Source organism: Dryobates pubescens, chromosome 10 (assembly GCF_014839835.1).
Source record: "Dryobates pubescens isolate bDryPub1 chromosome 10, bDryPub1.pri, whole genome shotgun sequence".
In the NCBI taxonomy this organism is placed as follows: domain Eukaryota; kingdom Metazoa; phylum Chordata; class Aves; order Piciformes; family Picidae; genus Dryobates; species Dryobates pubescens.
Window position 1 is genome coordinate 1,298,120 of NC_071621.1, and position 27,517 is coordinate 1,325,636.

The following is a 27,517-nucleotide window of genomic DNA, read 5'->3' on the forward strand; positions in this document are numbered from 1 at the left end:
AGAGAATGTTCAGTTCTCCCTCCCCCACAAAGAAAGAAACCATGGCTGACTCAGTTGGAGAAGCAAAGGGTAAGAGCTATATTTACAAGCAAGATGAAATGCAGGTTATATATACACAATATATACAGTATTTACAATATATACAGAAATACACAGCAATGAAAGTAATACAGACCAAAACTCCCTCCTCCGGACAGAGGAAGGTTCCCCCCCGTACCCTCTCTCTCCCCCTACCTCACTTTTTTCCCAAAAGGGTTAGAGAGAGAGAGAAAGGTAGTTATTAAGGAGGAAATTCTTGTTAGGCTCAAAAGTGCATGCAAGGATTAGTTTTCTTATCTGAAGGTCAGCTCCGGCTAGTTGCTCAGAAACAGACAGGCTGGAAAGGCAGAACAGAGTGGAATTGAGAAAGATTCCAACTGAACTAAAACTTAAAGTTGCATTCTACCAATCTACCAATGAAATTTGTTTAGACCTATCTTTGTTTTCAAAATATTCAGCCACAGTGTTCCAGCTCCGCCCCTTTCTTAAAGGCACAGCCTAAAATGGACACAGGAAACTATACTTAAGGAGGATTAGGTAGCTTGGGAGGCATATCATAGTGGAAATGGGAGTCTCCCATCAGTCACTCAAATTCAGTCTTGTTCAGTAGTGACTGAAAGTCATTGCTGCTTAGTGACACATGAAATGAGTTTGAGTTTTAGCCCAGATTGTAAGTGGAAAGCATCCACATCATAGAAGACATAACCAGAAATGCACCCTTATTGAGAATTTTCCCAAATCTGACCTAAAGTATGAATGTGCTTCAAGAGCTTAAGTACTACTTCAGATGAAGAAACAGTCTCTTGGTGTAACAGCAGGATGGCAGAACAGGGTGGGAAAACTATGTTCTGTCTTGGCTGATCTTATTGCTCAGAGATGCTGGCTGAACATCTTTTATGATGACAAAACCAGCTTAAAAATAAAGCTTCTAGACTTGAGACATCAGTATAAATTCAAGGAATGTAGCATCAGGCACCACCTTAAGTTTTCCTTTGAAACAAAATGAGATAAAAAACTAACCTCAGCTAGGTTTATGTCACATTCATAATAGTTTGATCAAACAATCTGAGCCTGTTTATCCACCAGTTCTGATAATGTGGCATAGTTCTTCTTTGCTTATCTGTTACAAATGACTACATCAGGTGAAAAGCCATGACAAATCAGGCTCTACGTATAGGATTTGTTTGGTGGTTGTTGTTGCTTTTAAAAATATCAAAGAAATAGTATTTTTTCCTTTAAAATTATTAATGATTATTTTTATTTTAGCATCATTCAGAATTCTTAAAAGGTTCTAAACAGAGGTTTAAACTAACAAACACTGTAAAGTGAAACAAAGATTCACAATAACAACCATTGACAATTATATACGAGTGTGGTGGTTTGAAAGGAAAGGCTCTGCTTTCCCTCCCCCACTGAGAAAGAGACCACGGCTAAACCCAGTCGGAGAAATGAGAGTATACTTTACAAGGAAACAGATTATATGTAACACCACAAATACAGGTATTTTACAATATATACAGGAATATACAGCAAATGAACTCAACCAGAAACCAGACCCCCAACAGAGGGGGCTTCCCCCTGTGCCCCCTTCACCCCCCTACCTCCCTTCTCCCCCAAAGAGGTAGAAGAAGAGAAAAAAGGGGAGTTAATACAGCAGAGGCCTATGCACAGGGAGTTTGTTAGTTCTTATCTCTTGGCAAGAAGCCCAGAAGCAGATCCAGCCAAAAGGGACAGTGAAGAAAGGAAGACTGAGAGAAAGTTCCCAGCTCCCCTGGGTCCAATCTCACCTCCCACCTTAACTTGACCAATGAAATTCGTTTAGAATACCAAAATATTTTATAAACATTTAGCCAGTGTGCCCCTTTCTTAAAGGCACAGCCTCAAACGGTCACAATGAGAGACATAGATTTCAGATGAAACTTAACAATATTATGCTGATTTCCAGAAGAATAGTTACTGCTCAGTATAGGAAAGACCACTGAAAAGAACCCAAAACATCTAGGAATACAATTTCAGGCAAAATAACTTGAAATAAATATTAAATTTACTTTGTAATTAAAAATAATAAGTAAGTTTTAAAAGCTCAAAAAAGCTTGTAAATTTAAAATCATTATTTTTAAATGAGAATTGAAACAGATCACATGCTATTATGAAGGCATAAAACCCCAGAAAAATTGAGGGGCTGTATCATGCTTCAGAACCTCAAGAATTCTTTGGCTACAACATTTAGATCCTTCTTTTTGTTTTGTGAATACTTTAGACTATGATACTTTCATCAGAGGAAAAAATTTGCTAAAAGTCTTGTAGACAGTTCAGTTTTCTGCCACTTTAGTATTTTCCAAAAGCAGCAATAAGATCTCTGCTGAGCCTTCTCTTCTCTAGGCTGAACAACTTCAACTCTCTCAGCCTTTCTTCACAGGAAAGGTGCTAGATTCATAGACTCATAGAATGCATCAGGTTCGAAGGGACACTCAAAGGTCATCTTGTGCAGTCTCCCTGAAGTGAGAAAGGACATGGTGAGAAGGGACAGGTGTTCCAACCCTCTGACCATTTCTGTGGTTGATCTCTGGACCAGCTCTAATAGGTCCATGACTTTCTTCTGATGGGGAGCTGGATGCAGTACCCAGGTGGTGTCTCACAAGAGATGACTAGAGGAGTATCATGAGATATCTTGCCTCTGTTTGCTTCTGTGAAGAGTTCCTCAGCTGTTCTACACTGACTTTTAAAGGTTATGCCTGATTTTGTTTCAAAATATTAATTGATTTTAGAGAACAGCTTTTGGTTTTATTCGGCATCTCGCAGGATCACAGAATGGTTGAAGTTTGAAGTGACCTCTGAAGATCCAACACCCCATGCTCAAGCAGGACCACTTGAAGCCCAGACCCACATCCAACTGGCTCTTGAATCTCTCCAAGAAGGGAGACTCTACCACTACTGTGGGCAACCTGTGCCAGTGCTTGGTCAGTCTCAAAGTAAAAATGTTCAGAGGGAACCTTTTGAGTTTCAGTTTGTGTTCATTTTTTTCTTGTCACTGGGTACCAATGAGAAGACCCTGCCCTTTCTTTCTCTCAGTCTTCTCTTCTCCAGGATGAACAGAGCTCTAGTCACAGCTCTCTCAGTCTTTCCTCACAGGAGATATGCTCTGGACCTTTAATCATCTTCCCTTTGATGGACACTGCCTAATAGATTGTGATGAAGAGGTTATTAAATTGATATGAAATATGAATTATGAAAATAGTATTTTTATTATTTACAGAATTATTAATAACTGATGAATCACTAATTTATATACATATTCTAGTGCACATTCGTGAAATACATTCCATAAGTGGATTAGTGTCATGATTAGAACTTAATTGAACTATTTACAGGCTATTTCTATATTTATATAACAAAGGGTGCAGTTCTGCTGCTTGGCCACTAGATGGCGACTTGGCAGGATGCGGGTGGCTCCTGGCTATATACAGCAATATTATAATCTTTCTATGCGTCAGTGATTACTCGGCTAGATGCAGATGCTTTGAACTGAGTGCTAGTGGATGGAAAGCACGTGGAAGATTCTCTGTAGCTGTTGTTTGTAGCAAGGTGGAGGTCCAGCAGACTACTGTGACTGGACTGGTTCCTAGTCGAGTTGAACAGCGGCGTTGGGTTACTGTCTCCTCTCTCCGCAGCAGTGGAGAGGGAATGATGGAATCTGGGCCTAGCTTGGAAGCAGGTTCCCTTCAGGACTCGGTCGATTCCCTCCAGACAATAGGGATCGGTCTTGGTCGGGGTTGGCCTGTGGGGTCGGCCCTCAGAGTCGGCTCGCATGGCAGGGCGGGGTGACGGTTACCGCTAGGCGGGTTCGGATGTTTCTGATCGGACACAACAGCAGACAAAGGCTATAGGGTCGGCCTGGCTACAGCGACTCTTGGGGCTGATGTAAATGGCCTCGGGGAGAAATAAGAGGCGGCTTATCGTTTACTGGGCTTAAAGGAATAACAGGACGTTTGGAGGGGTCCCAGGTTTGGTGCAGTATAGGCACGAACAGTGCTCTCCCTGGCAACTGGGCAGATCTTACCCTCGGGGGTTGGTTCAGTCCTCCGGTGGCATGGTGGGCTCTCCCAGTCAGTACAACTGGCTGTGACAACGCTAGGCTTCTCGGGCTCAGCGAAAGTCCTCCCTCTGGAGATGATCTTCACGATTGCTTCTCACAATGGAGAGGCTTTCAGTATGCATGCATGTATGACAGAAGCTAACAAAAATAAGCTCAATGGCAGAGGCTATGGCTCGAGAGTTGTTCTCCCAAGCAAGTACAGAGACAAAGTGAAAGAGGGGGCAACTTGGTTACCAACTGGGGTGATACTTATAGATTACTCGAGGCTGGGTTTGATCAACGGGCACTCTCATATACAACTGGCTTCAGTCTATAGAAAGCATGAAGCTAGAATAATGCCCATACTTGGTATTTGCACGAGCACTGCATGCACTGGGTGCGTGCTGGCCTGGCTAATGCCTTGGCTTTTGTCTTCCTCCTGAAGGAGGGGGAACTTGTCTACATGCTGGGACAAGATTTGATATCTGGGCACATAGATCCACATCCCTCTTATACTGGGGAGATACTGAGATACTATTTTTATGCATAAAAATCTACAAAACTTTTTAAGCTATTACAAACACAAGATGCATTGGGATTTATTTCTTCATTTTTTTACAATTAACTAATATCAGATAATGGTAGTTTATTTGTTTTAACTTGATCCTAAAACAGGTCAAAAGATCAGGGCAAAAAGCCTATGTTTTTGCAGCTTGCAGGGCAATCATATAATAAAGACATCCAGACAAGGCCCCCACTTTACAGTTAACTGGCTTCTGTGAGGCTAAAATTTCTGAGACTTTTTAAAACTCAAGCCATTCAGTTTAGATTGTTACACAAAGGATTAAGAATATGTAGTTTTGTGTGAAAACAACAATAAACAGTCATTTGCAAAAGTTGTGTTGAATTGGTGTGCTCTCACAAGGTTTGCATGCCAGTCTACAGGGGGCTCCAAAACTCTTCACAGTGATCTGTTTTGGATTAAATTGTTGTAGTGCAGTTTACATTAAAACCAATTTCTGAACATATTCATATCTCTCTTTCTATACTCAGTCAGGAATGAAGGAGAGGAAGGAAGAAAAAGGTAATATTGCATTCATTTATTCATTCATTATTTCTTTTTCCATTTTTAGACTGTAAAATTTCATCTGCTCTCATATGAATTATAATTAATAACATTAATAAGATGCTTAGCTTACATTAAAAGAAAATTAATGTTATTAGCCAGATAATAATTCTCTAAGACATGTCACATGCAATGACATGATAACTGTGAATGTTTTAAACATTGAATTTCACTTTACAAAAAAGCAGTAGATGTATATGGTCCTAAAGCTGAACCAGAGACTCTATTTGCTATTTTTGGAAGTGGACATGGACTGTAATCATACATTTCAGTATTGGTTTAAAAAGTCACAAACATGAAGTATTCAAGGGGGTATTTCATTCTTATGTCTTATAGGTTTTTCTATCATGCCTTAAAATTGAATTATTCTCCAATTATGTAATTTGCTTTTCAAAATATACAGATGAGAAGGAAACTGATTTTTTAGTTAGAATTTCCAGTCTCAGTGGACTTCTGTCTTACTAGAAAGGCTGTTTTTTTTCTCTTGCAAATGACAGCTAATGTCTTCTTCCTGATTTCAACTGATCTCTTAAATGGGGAACAGTGTATCATTCTCATTTCATGGTTCAGTCTTGATATAAAATTTTCATCACTGGTACCTGACTGGTACCTGACAGTCCTAACTTCTTCTGGAACTTTTCTTACATTTTTCTTTTCCTTTTTTTTTTTTTTCCTTCCCCTTTAACCACCCATGAAAGATTTCTACATTTCCCAGTCAGTAGATAACACATCACAAGTTTTAGAAGTGAGTTGGTGCTTCTTTTCCTACCAGCTGCCAAACATTTAATGTCACACTATAATGCAATTTTCCATACAGTCATTTTTGTCCTTCCTATGCTTGCATTCTCTTTACTTAGAAGGTATAGCAGCCCATTATTATATCTAGGCTATTTGTGGTGGGTTGAAGGGCCAATCCTCCCACCACAGGCAAAAAAATGAAAGTTAGACAAACGGATTGCAAAAGTGGTGGAAAGTTTAAATGGATAAGCAGTGAAAATTTTCTAGAGAACTGTGACCGTTTGAGGCTGTGCCTTTAAGGAAGGGGCACACTGGCTAAATGTTTATAAAATATTTTGGTATTCTAAACGAATTTCATTGGCTAATTAAGGGGGGAGGTGAGATTGGACCCAGGGGAGCTGGGACTTTCAGTTTCTCTTCCTTCGCTGTTCCTTTCGGCTGGACTGCTTCTGGGCTTCTTGCCAAGAGATAAGAACTAACTCCTGTACCAGGCCTCTCTTTTTTTCTTCCTCCCCTGATAACCGCCCTTGTCTCTCTTTTCTACCTCTCTGGGGGGAGAAGGGAGGTAGGGGGGTGAAGGGGGCACAGGGGGAAGCCCCCTCTGTTGGGGGTCTGGTTTCTGGGTGAGTTCATTTGCTGTATATTCCTGTACATATTGTAAAATCCCTGTATTTGTGGTGTTACATATAATCTGCTTCCTATACATGCTTGTAAATACATAGTCTGCTTTTTTCTCCAACTGGCCTAGCTGAGGTTTCTTTCTCAGTGGGGGAGGGAAAGCGGAGCCTTTCCTTTCAACCCACCACAAGAACCACAAGACAGTGACAAAAGAGAGATCCTAAGGCATACTCAAAAGCATCCCATACCCACCTAAGGGTACACCCAAACCCCCCAGGGCTCTTTCTTCCCCCCCCCCTTCCTCCACTGTTAGGCTAATCTTGGCTGGCCAGATCCGAGATTGCCCTTCCTCCCAGCCTTGGGCCTAACCAGGCCCAAGAGGCCATGAGATGGTTCCCCCCATTACCAGGTGGCAGCAAGGGAAGAAAGAGGAAGTGCAGGACTTTGCAGGTAAATTTATAGGAAGCAGGACATTATGGGATGAAATATGCACCTTCCTGTGTCCAGCCACTGGGCTGGACCCTTGGGACACTGGAGACATGTCTTTATGTGGCCACAGCAGGGGGCACCTGGCCCAAACTGCTACACTATTGTATTCTAATTGCTTTTGCGAGTTATATTCATCTGTGCATAAATATTAATTCCTGTCTACTGAACAATAAAACTTTCCTTTCTGGAAAGCTTATAGTTTTCACTTCTTTTCCAAGAAAATGCTGGTTACTGACATCAGCAGTACAGAAATCCACTTTGTCTGATGCAGTTTATGTATTGACTGGAATTTTTAGTGGTGGTTAATGAAATTTGTATTCCTTTCAATTGGAAAAAAAACAACAGAAAAACAAAAGAGAAAGAAAATAAAGGAAAAAAGCTGTATTATTCCTTTGGACTCTTTTGAAAATGCCAATCATAACTTTCTCTCATCATTTTAATAATGGAGGATAAACACATTTTATACCTCCAAGAGAAAACATGCCATCTGTCAACAGTAGAGTCTTACAATACATAAAAAAGAACCAGACCCCCAGCTGAAACAAAATTCGATGCTTGTAGAACAGAAAATGACAAATGAGGATCTGTTTCTGAATGAAGCTACCTCCACTGCCCGTGATGTTCCTTTATTAAAGGACAATACACAGAGAAGCTCCTATATATCTTCTGAGTTTGTTCAACATTCCTGTATCTCTGGTTTATCCCAGGCTTTTTCAATAATACGATTCTGTGCTATGGTTTGTTTGATACATCTCTTAAGAGACTGTGGTCATTCTGGAAGACAGCAGTGGTTTTCAATCTGTTACCACCTCTCTATCATTACATAGCTTGAAACAGTAACCTGAGCTGCCCTGGTTTCCAACCTGTTGTCCAAACTCTGATGTCGAAACGGTGGAGCCTCTGATAGAGGCAGCAAAACTTAATGGTAGCAGGAAATGACCAGTTAGGCTGGAATGAACTATATATCATAGAGTAGAAATAGAAATAGTAACATCAGTCACAGACAGTAAGACCAGGTAATGCTTAGTAGCTGAGAGTTCTCTCTTGTAAATCAGCCTTAAGAATGCCTCGACAAAGATAATATCACCTTTGCTCCCCAGACAGTAGTTGGCAGAGGAGGGGAGGGGGGAAGGGAGGTGGGCAGGGAAGACCCTGTGGAACAAAGATAGGATAATTTCTACCCATCAAGACAGCAGCTACCCTGGAAGGTGGGGAGGTGGAAAGACTATGCAACACATCATCTCCTGGCCTGATGTGTGAACAGGGTGGAGGCCCACCCTGGCACCAACCCCTGCAAGCATGCAGGACTCTCTGGAGGCAACACCTGGAAGATAATGGGACTAGGGGGAGATGCCAAGGATGAGCTACAAAAATAACTGTATAAAAGCTCAGAGCTATACCAGCTTATGGGGGAGAACATCACCATATTTCAGCCTGGCAGCAGCAGCCTAGGCTATGCCCTCAGTTTTGCCTGCTGACAGAGAGAAGAACTTCACTGAAGAACAGAAGGTGCATAGAGGAGGAAAACCCATCATGGAGCTCTCTCCATCTCCCCTTCTCTGGCTGAGGACAGCACAAACTGAAACATGAACCCTCATCTCTCTCTTTCCCCTCTTCTCTGGCTGGAGACATCACATGCTGGAAACATCATGGGACTTGGCAGCACCCTCAGACAACACAAGTCAAAAAGGACTTGGACTTTGGGACATTTCCCTTTCTCCCTCCTCTCCTCCAAGCTGAAGAAGTGACTTGGCAGCACCCTTCCTCGGACCTCCTCCAAAGACAGAAAAGCTTCTTGGGGGGTGATAATATAATTCCTTTCTCCATTTGTTCCTCTCTCTCTGTTTCTCTCTTTTCTCCCTTCCTCTGTTTCATTTACTTGAGCCTTTTAATAAATAGCCTCGCTTCTGATATTTGACCTTGTTGTGCCTTAATTTCACACAGAGGAATATTGTAAAAAAGAACAAATCTCTCTCCTCCTCTGGACCAATACAGTAGATGCAAACAGAGACGGCAACATGTGCATACTTTTATCTCATGCAAGCACTTGATTGACCAAATGTTGATGGCCATTGACAAGTGATAAAGATTGTAGGATGTAATACAACTGGAATGAAAGCCAGTATCTGTTACAAAACATGATTTACAAAATTTTTATTTTTTCCTATTACCTCCCACACTGAAAACCTTTCCTAAGTATACCACAGCTTCCCACATGGGTTTTACCCATTTTTCAAATATTGCACTAAACACATTACAAATCACTAAATGTGCTGTGCTGCCTTTTGTGCCATAGTTTCAGCAGCTAGACTTCCTGATTCAGAATATACAAAGAAATGTACATGATGTTGAACTGCACGTTTGCATAGTTCAAAAATATGTATGAATCCCTCTATAGCAACTTAGTAAGAAAGCAACATTTTCTTGAAGAATGTCAGTCTGTACTGAATTGTACTGAGAACAGAATCAACTTGGCATATATGGGAAGGAGGAATGTAAGCTCGTAATACTGCTATTCTCATATATGAATTGTTTGTTGATTTCACTGGTGATTATCTCTGGAATCAGAAATTCATTACAACATGGGAAGCCTGCTGAAAGATGTAATGAGAAACCACTCTCTAGTCTCAGAGAAAATGGAAGGCTCTGAAAGGCAAATCGTTTAGTTTTGACTACCCTTTGTGAACAGAAGTGGATTTCACCTGAGTGATTTTACTAATTCACTAAAATAATTAGCAATTATTTTTGAAAACAAAAATATTTTTATAGCAATATCATGTGGTCACTTCTCAAATTATTACATTGTTTTATGAGGCCAGATGGCACCCAGAAGGTTAAAGGATTGGATTTAACTACTCTACTTCAAATTTCCACAGTTAGGTTGTCATATCTCTGCTAAGTCCATAATGTATAGAATACCATCACAGTCAAAGAAGATACAATAAATTTGGTCATAAAAATATTACAGGAGATCAGCTTATTGTGCCTTTTGAATCAGTTTCTTTTCCCTACAAAGGACAACTGTGTCAGCTATACTGTAGATATCCAAATTGCAGGAGACTGCATTTAGTCAACATGAATGTAAGTTTTCTATAAATTCCTTCCATTATGGTTAGAAACAAAAGTCACATACCTACACTCCAGTCCATTTCCTCCACTGCATCCCCATATAAACCATGCTTGCTCTTTCCTCTGAAATTTTTTGAAGCATACAAAGCAGTATGGACATGAAGATAAGACAGGACAAGAAGAAATGGTTCATCAGTGTTCCTGGAGAAAAATAAAACATAACAAACCCCCAAACTCTTAGTATATTTTAAGACAAAATTTATATAACAAAATCTTTCTACAGTAGAGATCAAAATAAAAAACCACCCAAAAACAACCAACCAAAACCCCCAAAACAAAACCAACAACAAAAAGGGAGGAGAATACTATAAAACAAAACTACAAAATCTAACTAATTACTGTTTGCTAAATATATTGAAAGAGGTTCAACAAGACCAAATGCAAGGTCCTGCATCTGGGTGGGGGCAATCCCAAGCACCAATATAGGCTGGGCAGTGACTGGCTTGAGAGCAGTCCTTAAGAAAAGGACTTGGGGGTGCTGGTGTGCAAGAAGCTCAACATAAGCCACCAGTGTGCACTTGCAGCCCAGAAAGACAACCACATCTTGGGCTGCATCTAGAGAATTGTGGCCAGAAGGTCGAGGGAGGTGATTCTCCCCCTCTACACTGCTTTCATGAGACCCCACCTGGCGTAATGCATCCAGTTCCAGAGCCCCTATCACAGGAAGGATCTGGACATGCTGGAACATGTCCAGAGAAGGGCTAGATGATCCTTGAGGTCCCTTCCAACCCTAACAATTCTATGATTCTATGATTTGTTTAAAACTTGTTTCTGGCTATAAGCACTTGTCCTCATTTTACAAGTATATATTTAAAAGCCCAGTTGCAATTTCTGTTCAAAACAATACCTTCAGAGCTACATACATATATGAAACACAATTGTCATCCTCACAAGGCCATATGGAAGCTGATCAAGCACGCTATTATGAGTAGCAGGGTCAAACATACCATAATGCTATAAACTATGAGAAATCAAGTATACTACTAGTTTTCCTTCTTGTTTATCCTGGAGCAAGGGATATGACCAAATCTCTACTCATTAAATGCTCTATGTGTGTATGTAAGTGAGTGGTACATAACAACACATGTATGTTGTACCAAAGAATAAGTAATTTCAAAATACACATACTAACAGAAATTTTTTTCCTCTCACAGCAATGAACAGCCTCCATTGTCTTCAGACTATTTCCAGAGCTGATACAAAAGGAAGAATGCAATAAATAGACTCTCTATAAATTTCGTTGTTCATGTGATCTGTCAACACAGAGTTTATGAGCATTTCCAGCAGGCTGTGAAAGTACATCTTAAAAAAGAAGTCTTCCTTATGCATTATTTATAGACCTTTACTTAGAATTGTGCAGTACTGGCCAAATTTACTGATATATGCTCTAACAGCATTCATAGTACATTATGCATTCTTTTAAATAACAGCCGAATTACAGAAAACTTGTTTGGATCACACCTTAAAGCTCACAGTTAATTACAGAGTATTTTGAGATGTATTTATCATATTTTCCCTCACCAGATCTATGGTGGATAATACCTATGATTCACATTAACATTGAAAGGAGACTACACCAAGCTGGGGGCAGGAGTTGATCTGCTGGAGGGTAGAGAGGCTCTGCAGAGGGACCTCGACAGGCTGGGCAGATGGGCAGAGTCCAACGGCATGAGATTTAACACATCCAAGTGCCGGGTTCTGCACATTGGCCACAGCAACCCCATGCAGAGCTACAGGCTGGGGTCAGAGTGGCTGGAGAACAGCCAGGCAGAGAGGGACCTGGGGGTGCTGGTCAACGGTAGACTGAACATGAGCCTGCAGTGTGCCCAGGCAGCTAGGAGGGCCAATGGCATTCTGGCCTGCATCAGGAACAGTGTGGCCAGCAGGAGCAGGGAGGTCATTCTGCCCCTGTACACTGTACTGGTTAGGCCGCACCTCGAGTACTGTGTCCAGTTCTGGGCCCCTCAGTTTAGGAAGGATGTTGGCTTGCTGGAACGAGTCCAGAGAAGAGCAACAAAGTTGGTGAGGGGTTTGTAACATAAGCCCTACGAGGAGAGGCTGAGGGAGCTGGGGTTGCTTAGCCTGGAGAAGAGGAGACTCAGGGGTGACCTTATTACTCTCTACAACTACCTGATGGGAGGTTGTACACAGACGGATGTTGGTCTCTTCTCCCAGGCAAGCAGTACCAGAACAAGAGGACACAGTCTCAGGCTGCGCCAGGGGAGGTTCAGGCTGGATGTTAGAAAAAAGTTCTATACAGAAAGAGTGATTGCACATTGGAATGGGCTGCCTGGGGAGGTGGTGGAGTCGCCATCACTGGAGGTTTTTAGGAGAAGACTTGATGGGGTGCTTGGTGCCGTGGGTTAGTTGTTTGGGCGGTGTTGGATTGGTTGATGGGTTGGACGCGATGATCTTGAAGGTCTCTTCCAACCTGGTTTATTCTATGTATTCTATTCTATATAACTATATATTTCTTCATGAAGTTGATTCATCCATACTTTAAAGAGAGGAGGAACAACAGACACAATCTGTTTCTTTAAAGTGAAAATAAATCCTAACTTTTAGAACCTGAAAACAATCTCTTCAAGTAAAAAGGATTCATCTGACATCAATAATCTGAAGGGAAAATAACTAGTTATTCTAATATATGTATGATCCATTTTTCCTTTCCCCTTGGCTGGCTTTGATTTTACAGAAGCTGCATTGTTAAAGCTCTTTTACTAAAATACACAGTGGTACCTGAAGAAAATATGGGAAAATTTTATCAATGTTACTTGACAAGTGTGCTTCTGACTGGGAAGCCTTTGGAAAAAAAAAAAAAAAGACGACAGAATAAGTAGACCATTTTTCATGCGGAAAATGACAAAAAAAAAAAAAGAAAAGGATTTCCTTTAAATATTTGTGCAGGTATCCCATATTATGGTAATATTATAAAGTACAGATTCAAAGAAATACAGTATTTTTCATAAGTGATACATTTTCTACAAAGTTGTATTGGTTGCTATTTGAAAGGTCTTACATGTGAGAAGCTTTCACTGATTCAGCAACAAATAACAGGAGATTTCTGAATCAATTAAAAAGATTGCAAATGTCAGCATTTCAAGTAAAAAATATGTATACTTTCAAGTTTCATATTTAATATGTACATTAACACAACACTGACCTTTCATTAGGAAACATTTTTGCAAGATTTTTCTTTACAACTTGCATTGTTTGCTGCACAGGATTATCTTAGATATTTTTTCTTAAACACAGTTCACTGAATTGGCAGTAATATACCAATTCTAGGGTAAATCAACACAAAAATATACTTTATAGTTATAATGGCATAGGCAAAATTTACTTTTTATGCAAACTGTCTTTCTCTAATGTCCCAGAGACAGTGCATATTTCTAAATGTATACCTGTATTGCTAGAATTGAGTATCAAAAGCCTCCAGTATAAATGTTATTTTCAACATACAAAATCTCAGGCTTGTTTTGTTGTTTGTTTGCTGGTTTGGGGGGGGTTGTTGTTTGTTTTTTGTTGTTTGTTTTTTCAATAGATCTGACATAACGATATAACTTCAATGAAAAGTCATTGAACCAATGATTGATATGGAAAGGTAGCACATAATTCTCTTCTTTACAACTCAAATTGACAGGTTCTGATTGACAGCTCACTGTCAGGTGGAAAAGTGCCTCACTTATTAATATCCTGTAAACGATTACAGGCATCTATATATTTCTTACCAAAACACTTTGAGAAGAATCCTAACTGACTACCTTTACTATGACCTTGAAAATGGAATGACAATATCAGCTGGTAGGCAAGAGAGAAATTTGACAATAACGTCTTAATTCCTGAATCGAATCACTTCAATAAACAACTCATTCAAAAATGTATTGTCACTGTCTTTTACACAGTTCAAACACAAGGAACTTCAGTTTCAAAAGATCTGAGATTAGCTTATGCAAACACACTATTTTTTTTTTCATCCTAACATGAATTAGACAGTCTTTTTAATTCACTGAGTAGCCAGGGAGATTACACACATATGACAAAATGCATTTTTTAATCTGTGTTTAACTGATCTTGAAATAGCTAAAAGCATCACATTGCTGGTGACCTCTCTGCACTGCAGTAGTATTAATTTCTTCTTTTTTAGTGTGAGGAGTGTGTACAGTACTCAAGGATTCAGGTCAGGCTTAAGCTGTAAAACACAACTTTAAAGCAGGTGAGAGAGCAAGTTAAACTAATCTGACATTGTGCTTCACACATGGGTCTTTTAACTTTTCTCCGACAGTTTTGCTCTAAATGCTTGCTGCATTGAAAACTCCTTGGGTAATTTTGTTTGCTTTTCAGTGCACTGATAGTAATCTAAGACCAGAGCAGCAGGTAGAACTCTGAATTTGTTGGCCTGCACTTGTGAAATCAAACTGAGATGTGAAATTATCCTCAATTTCCATCATAAAGTACACATTTTTAATTTCTTAGACCATTACATGCCCTATACTAGTAAAAGTACTATGACTCACATCATCTGACTATAAAAGCAGATATACTTATTTTTTCTAAGAAAAACTACTGTGCTATGCTAAAATTGGCATAATAATTGTTTCTGTAATCCCCAAATTCTCACAAATTCCATGTAATTCACCCTTAAGACCAAAATAGCCTGCACAGAACTATTTTAAATATAGAGGCAAAATATATTACTTCTTATAAGAATAAACACCTATGATTTATAAAGACATATTGAATGTTTCTTAATATGTTATTTTTCAGAGTGACAGGTAAAATGAAAGAAAGCAAAAAATCTGAAGTATGGAATCTGAAGACATATTTTCAGCACAAACAGGTTAACAGTGTCTTGACACTGGCAAATGCAAATCTAGCTTTTCCTTTTGTTTACCTCTCCTTTTACTAAAAACATTTTGCTTATTTTGAATCTCTCCCACTGGATAAATTCATTCAATGCCTATTCCCCATGACTCCCTCTTCTACTTCCAGATTAGCTCTTGAAGGCACAGGAACTGGCAGTTCCCATGTGCCGAAAGATGAGCCGGCAGGTAAGGCGACCGGCCTGGATGAGCAAGCAGCTCCGGGAGGATTTAAGGGAAAAAAGAGGCTGTATCACCTTTGGAAGGAGGGGAAGGCTTCTTGAGGTATGTTCAAGGAAGTGGTTAGATTATGTAGGAATAAAATTAGAGAGGCAAAGGCCCAGATGGAACTGAAGCTGGCCACCTCTGTCAAAGACAATAAAAAGCATGTTTACAAATATATCAACACTAAAAAGAAGGGCAAGAAGAACCTGCACTCCTTATTGGACCTGGAGGGGAACACAGTGACCGAAGATGAGGAAAAGGCTGAGGTCCTGAACACCTTCTTTGCCTCAATGTTTAACAGCAAGGCAGGAGTTCAGGATGAGTGGCCTCCTGAGCTGGGCAATGGGGTCGGGCAGCAGTGTGATCACAGTATCACAGTATCACAGTGATGCCCCAGAAATCCATGAGGAATTAGTTTGGGACCTGCTGAGCCACTTGGACAGTCACAAGTCCATGGGACTGGATGAGATCCATCCTAGGGTGCTGAGTGAGCTGGCAGATGAGCTGGCCAAGCCGATCTCCATCACTTTCCTCCAGTCCTGGCTCACTGGAGAGGTCCCAGATGACTGGTAACTGGCCAACATGGTCCCCATCCACAAGAAGGGACGGATGGAGGAACCTGGAAACTCCAGACCAGTCAGCCTGACCTCAGTGCCAGGGAAAGTGATGGAGCAGATTATCCTGGCAGCAATAAGTGTGCACCTGAAGGACGGTGTGACCGTTTGAGGCTGTGCCTTTAAGAAACAGACAGTACTGGGACACTGGCTAAATGTTTTTGGTACTACAACAAAAACACTCTGATATTCTAAATGAATTTCATTGGTGGATGAACAAAATGCAACTTTAAATTGTAGGGCAGGTGCTTAGTAACAACTCTTTTCCTTAATAACTGCCTTTCTCTTTCTCTCTACCCCCTTTTTGGGAAAAAAGGAAAATAGGGGGGGGGAGAGAGGGGGTTACAGGGAGGGAAACCCTCCTCAGGGAGGGAATTTTGTTGTGTTATTTCTCTTTGCTGTATATTTCTGTATATATATATTGTAAATACCTGTATATATTGTGTTATATATAATCTGCTTCCTATATATACTTGTAAATATAGTCTGCTTTCTCCGACTGAGTCTAGCCGTGGTGTCTTACTCTGTGGGGGAGGGAGAGCTAGGCCCTCTCTCAACCTACCACAGACGGCCAAGGGCTCAGGTCCAGCCAACATTGATTTAGGAAGGGCAGGTCCTGCCTCTCCAACCTGATCTCCTTCTGTGATCAGGTGACCTGTCTGGTGGATGTGGGGAGGCCTGTGGATGTGGTCTCCCTGGACTTCAGCAAGGCCTTTGACACCATCCCCCACAGTAAACTGCTGGCTAAGCTGTCAGCTCATGGGTTGGACCACAACACTCTGTGCTGGGTTGGGAACTGGCTGGAGGGCCGAGCCCAGAGAGTGGTGGTGAATGGTGCCACATCCAGCTGGTGGCCAGTCATCAGTGGTGTGCCCCAGGGATCAGTAGTGGGCCCCATCCTCTTTAACATCTTTACTGAGGATCTGGATGAGGGGGTTGAGTCAGTCATCAGCAAGTTTGCAGATGACACCAAGTTAGGAACAGATGTTGGTCAGTTAGAGGGTTGAAGGGCTCTGCAGAGGGACCTCGACCGACTGGACAGATGGGCAGAGTCCAATGGCATGGCATTTAACAAGTCCAAGTGCCAGGTGCTGCAGTTTGGCCACGGCAACCCCATGCAGAGCTACAGGCTGGGGCCAGAGTGGCTGGAGAGCTGCCAAACAGAGAGGGACCTGGGGGTGCTGATTGGCACCCACCTAAACATGAGCCAGCAGTGTGCCTAGGTGGCCAAGAGGGCTAATGGCATCCAGACCTGTATTAGGAATAGTGTGGCCAGCAGGAGCAGGGAGGTCATTGTGCCCCTGTACTCTGCATTGGTTAGGCCACACCTTGAGTCCTGTGTCCAGTTCTGGGCCTCTCAGTTTAAGAAGGACATCGAGACACTTGAACCTGTCCAGAGAAGGGCAACAAGGCTGATGAGCGGCCTCGAGCACAAGCCCTATGAGGAGAGGCTGAGGGAGCTGGGATTGTTTAGCCTGGAGAAGAGAAGGCTCAGGGGTGACCTCATTGCCCTCTACAACTACCTGAAAGGTGGTTGTGGCCAGGAAGGGGTTGGTCTCTTCTCCCAGGCAACCAGCACCAGAACAAGGGGACACAGTCTCAAGCTGCGCCAGGGGAGGTTTAGAGTCAAAGTGAGGAGAAAGTTCTTCACTGAGCGAGTTGTTCGTCATTGGAATGTGCTGCCCAGGGAGGTGGTGGAGTCATGGTCCCTGGAGGTGTTCAAGAGGTGATTGGACATGGCACTTGGTGCCATGGTCTAGTGATGAGGCCTGTGGAGACAGGTTGGACTCGATGATCCTCGAGGTCTCTTTCCACCTTAGTTATACTGTGATACTGTGATAGATTATCAATTAGACAGTGCTCTTTGTGACAGGACTGGCTGAATGCAGTTCATTAAGCCTTCTTGTTCATGCAGATAGAAAAAGTAAAATGTACACTTAGGCTTAGCTGTATCAAGGCAGTTTGTCCTTCATGATGGATTTTTGTTCCGACTACTAACAGAGCTAAAATCCTTGTTTGCATGAAGGGATCCATGAACAAATATTTCTGTCTTGCTCTTTTAAAAGACATGTTAAAACACACATGTCATATTTTCAACATTTTTCTAAATCAGAAAAGAGTACTCCAAGCCACCTGGGGGTAACTTATCAAAATCAGAAAAGTGTTGACAATGGAGTGAGAAAGGGAAAAATATGCAAAAATATGTAAAAATTTGACATCTTTCTAGAAGACGTTAAAAGTAGGACGTGTTACTACTATATCTGCATTTGTGAAGTGATTCTTCCATGGAAAGACATCTCTAATTTCATATTTATTTTTTTCTTTTAAATGCTCGAGGTACATAATTCATGTATGCTTTTATTTACTTTCTATATAACCTTGTTTCTCCCCTTCAAAAAGTACATTCTCATAGCATCGGGGTGGGGGGGGAAATCTCATCTACTGCAACTTTAATATTGCTTTCTATTTCCTTCTCCCTTACAAAACTTTGGAGCCCAGTATACAGATCTACTGGTGTTTATGAGTGATCCATTTATGATGCATTCCGTCAACCATCACAGAATTTTAGGTCCTTAATCATGCTTAAATTACTTGTATCTTTTCTTTTCTGATAGCCTTAAAGTCTATAAATTCACAATTTCTTCCTACTAGCTTTTTTGTTCATTAGAAACAAGCAGTGATCTGACAAGATGCATAAAGATCCAGTAGAATAGACTAGAGTAGATGTGGCCGTTTGACGCTGTGCCTTTAAGAAAGGGGCACACTGGCTAAATGTTTGTGAAATATTTTGGTATTCTAAACGAATTTCATTGGCCAAGTATAGGGAGGAGGTGAGATTGGACCCAGGGGAGCTGGGAACTTTCTCTCAGTCTTCCTTCCTTCGCTGTCCCTCTCGGCTGGATCTGCTTCTGGGATTCTGGCCAACTAAGATAAGATACTAACTCCCTGTGCCAGGCCTTTCTTCCTTTCCTGCCCTGTTAACCATCCTCTGCTACCAAGAATGTGCTGGGTTGAGGCAGCCCCCTCTCCCCACCACGGGCAGGAATAAAACACTCAGACAAACGGATTGCAAAAGTGATGAAAGTTTAAATAGAAAGCGGTGAATGTTTACAGACAACCCAAAGCGCAGTGACAAAGAAAGATCCCAAAGCAAACCCAGAGGCATCCCATTCCCACCTTAGGGTACACCCGAGACCCTCAGGGCTCTTTTCTTCCTCCTCCGCCAGCCGGTAACTGGGGGAGATGTCTGCTGGCTTTGGGCCTGGCTAGGCCCAAGGCCACGGGGGGATGGGCAGTCTCAGGCCTGGCCAGCTGAGACTAGCCCAGCAGAGGGAGGGGGAAGAAGGAGCCCTGAGGGTCTCGGGTTGGAAAAGACCTTCGAGATCATTGAGTCCAACCTATCACCCAACACCATCTAATCAACTAAATCATGGCACCCAGCCTAAACCACCGCAATTGTTTTCCAAATTTGGATTGTCTGTGCAGCTGATCATTAAAGGACATACTAGAAGACTGACAACCACACTGAACATAATATTAAATAATTGGTACTTATTTGACTATCAAATATAATGTTAATGTCAAGACAATGTTCTGATAGGTTTACAATGTGTACACACACTTGCTCTTGGGAAAAAGTTAGAGTTAACATACACCAAGATGACCTGCCCACATACAATTAGTGTGAAAAATTAAACTAGCATTTGTTTTCTTACACTGGATATGACACTTGTAATTGTATATATTCTTCAGTGCTATTTCTGCTTACTGAATCTTAAATTTGCTCTAGTTCAGTCCTCCTAGGAGCAAATGAAAACAGTCATACACATACTAATCTAAAGAAGAACAAATGCAATACCATCTCTCCAGACTGAATTATAATAGCACATGACTATATGTTACCAAAAAATTACAAGATGAAAAATACAAAATTTAATGATTATGTACATGGTAAGAAGCCATAAATCTGACAATACTGTTGAGAAATAGCTAGAAGAGAGAATAATGTCAGGAATTCCATTTCCCGAACTCTGAAGAACTTATAAAGGTAATACAGGTAATAGGTGTAACAAACATACAACATTTAAGTTGCAATTGCCATAAAAATTATATATCTATATAATGTGACCATTTTAGGCTGTGCCTTTAAGAAAGGGACAGTTGCTGGAACACTCTGGCTGAATGTTTTGGTGAAATAATGAAAACAAGATATTCTAAACTAATTTCATTGGTAGATAGGTAGAATGCAACTTTAAGTTTTAGTTCAGTTTGAATCTCAGTCTGTCTGTCTTTTTCAGCCTGTCTGTTTCTGCCTCTCTCTGAGCAACAGCTGTGCAGGACGGAGTTGACCTTGATCTAACAGATAAGAAACTAATTCTTGCATATGCCTTGAGCTAACAGAATTTCCTCCTTAATAATTACCTTTTCTCTCTCTCTAATCCTTTTTGGGAAAAAAGGGAGGTAGGGGGAGAGAGGGGGTACACGGGGGGACCCTCCTGGCTGGAGGAGGGAGTTTTGTTCTGTATTACGTCCTTTGCTGTATATTTCTGTACATATTGTAAATACTGTATATTGTGTATATAATCATCTGCATTTCATCCTGCTTGTAAATATAGCTCATATTCATTTCTGCTTCTCCAACTGAGTTAGCTGTGGTTTCTTTGTGTGTGTGTGTAGAACTGAACTTTCTCTCACCACTACATATAAATATAGCATAAAAGGGATATAAGGAATATACAGCACATGCCAGCATTGTTGAAGTTTGAAGCATCATCATAGACTTACTGTAAAGACAATTAATCAATTAAAATATGAATTCTATATGATGATTTTTGGTTTGATGATAAAATGTATATTAAGAATCAATTGAAGTGAACAACTCTGAATTCTTTAAATTCCAGATTGTTTGAACTCTAGTAGACTTTTGAACACGCAGTAGCAGTATACAGGGCCAAGCTATTTAGATACTGTATTATCAAAGCAAAAGAAACCTGTGTGAGAAATGAACTGTTGAGTCAAATGTGTTCCTGAAGGTGGCTTAAGGGAGACTGCTCTCTGAGAGAAGTGGAATGACATGTGCCAGATGTGTAACTGCTGCTCATTTCTTCTTGATGGCCGTTCTCCTACAAATGGCCAGGCAGTAGCCAGGCTTTTTGCTGCACTGGAGTTGACAGGTATAACCTATGCAATGTCAGAACTAGAGTGTCAAATTGTATATTGATTTTGCTGCTCACACTAATAAATGGCACAGATCAGTTCAATGTTTATTAATCTAATTATGCCTATCCCCAGGAGCAAGTTTTATGGTCATATACTTTGCATGTGGTTTCACTACAGGGCACAGTTAAGACTGCTAAAATGCCCTAATTGCTTCTCAATACCTTAAAATGATTGGATATTCCTTAATTTTACGTTGACTTTGACTAGTCTGGGTTGTAGTTTTCATTATAATTGAAGCATTCCTCTAAAAAAGTTTTTTTGTAAATTATGAATATATGCTATTAACCTTGACTTCAATTTAATATCACTTTTGTCTCAAAACTACATTGAGAACTGGGGCTAAGTGCCCAGCTGATGTAACAAAGTTGTGCTGACTTAGATGCTCCATTGTTTTGCCAGCTCAAAACACTAAACTGTAAAATAACACTATGAACATTATGAATATGAATAAAGTTTAAAGAGTTAATAGTTTCCTAGCTTTGATTTCCAATCTTTAACTCACTTGTTTAGGGGTTACAATTTCACTCTCGTTATACTGAAAGCAATGAAATGTTCAGATAATCAAAATATTATGAATCACTATATATACATTATAAACTTGTAAATCACAGAAGAATCTGTCAAAATACAGTTAATGTATTCAACAGTCTTTTAAAATCACCAAGTGCTTGGTCACTAAGTAAATAATCTCCCAAAAGTTTTCAGAGGTATGTATATGTGTTTTTTTTTATAGCAAACAAAGCATTTCACTGATAAATTACTTAGAATGCAGATGGGGAAGGCATGATTATATATATCATCATTGCCAAGAGGAAATAAAGATGTATTATGTTATTTATAAATAAGAATGGTGACTGCTGAGAAAACTTACTTAAAGAAATGTTGGTTTATTTTTGCATGAGCAGTAGCGATGGTTGCATCAAATACTTGTAATGATAGAACTGGTAGAAAATTGAAGTATGAGATCAAGATTTTAGATACACATTTTTTCTTGCTAACAGTCTTGATAACTACTTCATGCAGCCATAAAGTCTGGAAAATGTATCCTCTAATTCTTTGGTGTAAGTTTTCATTCAGCAATGGCACCACGTGAATGTATTCACAGTAACTATGTGGTACATACTTTTCAGAATAGTAGTTAAGGAACTTCTTATGTCTTAGAAGATGATTTAGTTTTGATTAGCTATTTTTAGAAATGGTGCAACTTGTTTCAAAAGTGACCAAGAAAAATACTTTGGCATATTTTTTCAAATATACTGATTTATAATTCAGAATATAATGCATACTTTCATGATTTGATCTCATTAAAAGCACTGTGGTGGCAATCATGCTAAAGTAGCCAACTTTACAAGAATGAATAACCTAAGACGAAACTGTACATCCAATGTTTAAGTGACCTGATGTGCTGGCTATTAAAAAATGACTGATTTTAAAAAAAAATATTTATTTCCTAACTTCAGTAAATTAAATCTTTTCAAAATGAATCTGGCATAAAAATGGAGGCATCTAAAATAACAGTATCTTAAAAAATATGACTTACTAATGTCACTTAATGGATAAATCAAATGAACGGATCCACTTAATGGATGCATTCAAGAGAAATCATGGGTTATGATTCTGCATTGTACTACCATACAATTAAATCACACCACAAAACCATTTTCATATTTCTAAGTTACATGAAGTTCTCAAGAATAAAATTCCTAAAAAACAATTAACTTTAGTAATTTTTAAATGAAAAATTTATCATAATATATAATAGCATTAATAACAATAACAATAACAATAATAATAATTTAATGTATAGCAAATTTAGAAACCTACCTTTCCATAAATTGCACTGCTTCCTTTGTCAGTCTTTCAGTGAGGTTCTCATAGGACAGTGGTTGCTGGATAATCTCATGGTCCCTCATTAAGAAGCAGTTCAAGTGTCGAAAATGATAAAAGAAAAAAATCAAACCAGCAAGTGAAATAGCAGCTAGTAACAAGCAGCAACCCAATGCTTGGAAAGGAATTTTGAGGAGACCGATGTACTGTACTACTGCCAAAGAAACCAGGGTGATTCCAGCAATTTGGATTGGGATGAAAAGGGATTTCTGAATCCCTTTTAAAAATACGCTGCCTTGGCCAGGCTTGCAGTCTCTAAAATTGGTCACAGTAAGCCCATAAAAATAATCAAATCCATGACTGAGGGGGTGGTGACAGAAGTCATTACTGCTCTCACAGTTCATTCCAAGATGCCACTTTCCTGAAAAGAGAGGATAGGGAGTATTTTTGTAGTTAAACCATCAACTTCTAATGTGTGCTGTTCCAAACATGAAACTGTCACCCTGATTGCCCTCACCCCCAGTATTTATTTCATGCATCCCTATTTTCTGTCTAATCTCTCTTTATGCCTTAATCAAGCACTTTTTTTCATATCTGTCTCTTCATTTTACTTAGAAATAGTTTGGTACAGCTCCTGATGGAGACTACTACATTTTGAGTGGTCTAGCAGGCCACTGAAGAGTAACAGGACCCTAACAGATAGCTAACTTTGAAAATAAAAGCTTTGTGCACATATAGTTAAGTAACCATCACAAAATATTATTTTGTAACATCTATTGCTTTCTTAGGAAGAAACAGTTTGGAGTTACAAAATATATTTTCTGAAATATTTCTGGCAAATCACTCACATTTTTCTAGTTTAAATAAAGAAAAAAAAATGTAAACAGTAACAAGCAGGAAGTAAGAACAGTGAAACAACTAAGGCATTTTTTATTCAAATGACTGTAAAATCTCTGAAATCATCAATCTTCTTCACTATATACATGTATATGTAAAAAGTGAGGAATACTTTATTTTTATATATATATATATGAAAAACAAAAGGAAAAAAGTAAATTGCTGCAAATTTTGTCTCATTAGGAAATCACTCTCATTCTGCAATAATGTTGGACACTGACTGACACAAGAAAACAGTGAGTCTCATTTGCATTACAGTAACATGTTCATGCTGATTGCTCTAAGTATCTAGATAATTTGTTCTGACTCAGGTAAAATCTCTTACCATATGCTTATGCATGACTAAGTGCAACAGATCTAAGTATTTGGTAGCTATTATTTAAATTATATGTATTATATATTCCTGGGTCAAATTTTACTTGTTTTTTCTGAATCAAATTCCTAAACATGACCAGTATAACTCAGGGTCTCTGACCATAAAAGAAATTAAAAAAACCCCACAACCCAGGAAGTCCTCACCCCATAACCCACCCAAAAGAATTCTGAAATACTTTGTTCTAGAGGCCTCAGGATATACATGGTAGAAAGTACATAAAAGTGAAAAAGCAGAATTTTTCCTATTCCCAAACCATCCCAGCTTTTACAGGAACTCCTGAGAACTCCTGAGAATCTCCAGAGTCTAGAGAGCAGCCTATTTATCCTGCACTTCTGCCTCTGGCAATGACAAATGCAGGTATTACAGTAGCAAAGATTGTGAAGATGGGGGTCTTTTCTGTGTTTGTTTTTTTCAATAGTACCTGGAAATGGGCTCAGTGTCATTATTTCTCTTTTACAAATGACAGAACTAAGGTATGGGACAGGAATGTTGTGTGCATAAAGTTCCCTCATAAGCAAAGGTGAAGAAAAATACTGCAAGAAGCCTGACTGCTTAGTTGCGTCAAGTTCTCTTTGTACATCTCTTCATGGTCTTAACATAGAAATACCCCATGTATACCATAGAAGCTTCTATAAAAGCATTTTTAGGTCTGCTCATGTGCCAGTGACATGGAAGCCTCTAATGCTTTCTCATCCCATCAGATGTTTTTCTACTTACTGTCAGATGGCTCCTCATCTGAGGTGGTATTCTCCTTTTCATGGGTAAAATGACTCTTATTACTTTCCTTTACATGGGCTGGTGAACATTACCGAGGCAAAACCCAGCAATGCAGATCACTGTACTGAATTTTTAGATGTTACAGTGGTGCCATAAAGGGCTAGCTAAGAGTGCAACTCTGAATTTCATCCCCAGCAAAGACAAGAGATTTTGGGGGAAAAAAATGCTTCAGTGTTTTCTCTTAGGTTTACATGACTGTCTTCATGGAATAATCACAAAGCAAGGTAAGCATGAAACAACTCTCATCAAGTTAGATATAAAGGTAGAGGCTTAGAAACACAAATATTAATCATCTTAAAAATTTAATTTATCTTTTTTTTCCCTGTTATTTGTCAATCTCAAAGCACCTATAATTCAGTCAAAAAATATGAAAAAGAAACCCAAAGAAATTAAATATATCCTCAAGGTCATTTATTATGATACAAGGAATTTTATTTCAACTGGATCTCAATAAAACCAGACATTGCAAGCCAGGACAGCAACAAATCAGGACAGGGGAAAATATAGCACCTATTTTTATCGAAAGAGTTTTAGCAAGCACAACAAATTGTTCAATGTCAAGATGAACTTGGGCCTCAAAAAAAAAAAAAATTTGTTCAGAAACAACTTAAGCCAAAAAAACCAGAGTGCAGGTTAGTTGGGAAAGGCAACAGAAGCATTGGTTCAAATTACATCTTCAGTGGTGACAGAAAGACACAATTGCCAAAATAGCTGATGAGGTAGAGGGGTTTGATAGATACTGCACTGCTCCTAAAAAAGCAAGTGGTAAGTGGGTCTAAAACATGTTTTGTTTCACCTCTTGTGACAATAACCCATGCCTTGAGCTAGTGTTTCAACAGTTTATTGTGACATGCTTTACACTCTGGGACCTTTCTGAATCTGAGAGGTGTGCAAAATGCTCTCATCTCTTTGCCAAGTGAAGCTTCATAGTATGAATACTTCACACAAGCATCATAAGCATTTTAGCAGATACTACCAGGGTTTTGATTGAAATTTTTATTGTTAATTGTAAATTATAAGTGCATTAATAGTTTGTGACCTAGGCTTCTTTCCCTCTTTCAGTTTCAATTAGGATTTCTGCACAGCAAAAGCAATGCAAATGAAAAACAAGTGGAAATGAGAGGCAGGTCCCATTCAGACAAGAAACTTCATTTGCAACTCACTGTTACAGAGCCCAGAATGCTGGGAAGGCAGAAAAATTTCATATTTCCCCTCTATTTTTCCCTCAGACAGTGAATGTGAGAGAAGAATGTGAAGACTGAGTTATGATGTGGGGTTTTTGTATGGTTTTGCACTCTTCAGATAAATGATAAGATGCAAGACACAGAGCAAGATGCAAACAAGTATTTTATGTGCGCAAAGAAATATACACCTATGTAGATGATAATAATAATAATAATAATAATAATAATAATAATAATAATAATAATAATAATAATAATAATAAATGCATAAACTGTTCTGTTCATAACTGTAACTATTAATCCTACTCCATTGACTTACTTGGCCAGCCTTGTATTGGACACATCAATGCTGTCATATGTCCCAATACTGCAACATCTCACTCTGGAGGAAAGACACAACTCCCAGTTTATGCATTAGTGTTTTACGTTTTGGAAATGAGCTATGTAGGTGGATTTTAAACTTCTCAGGATATTAGACAACATGCTAGATAAAAGTAGTGAGGAAAAGCTGACATTTCTCAACTGTAATTGAGTTTAGCAGTAGCCAAAATAATAGCTATCTACTTTCAGTGAAATTTTTGCATTATGAATAGCTATTTCCTACAATACATCAACATTTCTTGCTGCTTTCAAGGACATTTAACTGGTGAAATATTACATATTCAATGAATCTGTGTTTTTTCAGAAAGTATGGCTTTGTTGCAGATATTCTGACTGTGTGTCTTCCTGACAGATCTATTGGATGTCACCTTTGTGTCACAGGGGAAAAACAATGAGGTAAAAAGGTGTATACATAAAGTAGATTTATAGCTAAAATATATTTAGTGATGTATCAAGCAAGAGGAAGCACATACTCAGATGAGAGATGTGATAGTTTCAGGCTGTTCCTTTAAGAAAGATAGCTGCAAATTCTCCAGCTGAATAGTTGGGTGTAAAAAGGAAAACAAGAGAGATAATTCTAAACTAATTTCATTGGTAGATGAGTGGGACGTAGTTTTACAATCTTACATTCTTTTCTCATTCCGTCTTCTTCCTTCTGGCTGCTGACATGTCTGCTTCACAAAGAAGGACTTATCTAATGACCTTGAGATAAGCATTACTAGATTTCTAACGATGCTTTTGAACTAACTGAAAATCCCCTAACATCTCTCCTTTTCTCTTTTCTTCTAATTAACCAGAGGAAAAGGGGAGGAGAAAAAGGTTGGGGGGGGAGTGGGGCAGTGTCCTCCTGCCCAAGGAGGATTTCTGTGCTGTTTTCTTTTTGTAAATACCTGTATAACATTGTAAATACTGTATATTTTGTACATATTTATTGCATTCC

At 39.4% G+C, this 27,517-nt stretch overlaps 1 protein-coding gene across 5 annotated transcripts in view; it reads right to left on the reverse strand.

Annotated features, from left to right (window-relative positions):
* STS (steroid sulfatase) overlaps positions 1-27,517 on the reverse strand; it is a 145,989-nt gene that overhangs the window by 82,744 nt on the left and 35,728 nt on the right. For all 5 annotated transcript variants that reach the window (XM_054164907.1, XM_054164909.1, XM_054164910.1 and 2 more), the window contains exons 6-7: positions 22,960-23,383; positions 10,219-10,355 (exon numbers count right to left, since the gene is read on the reverse strand). In XM_054164907.1, the coding sequence (XP_054020882.1) occupies positions 10,219-10,355; positions 22,960-23,383 (561 nt within the window). The remainder of the gene's footprint in view (positions 1-10,218; positions 10,356-22,959; positions 23,384-27,517) is intronic.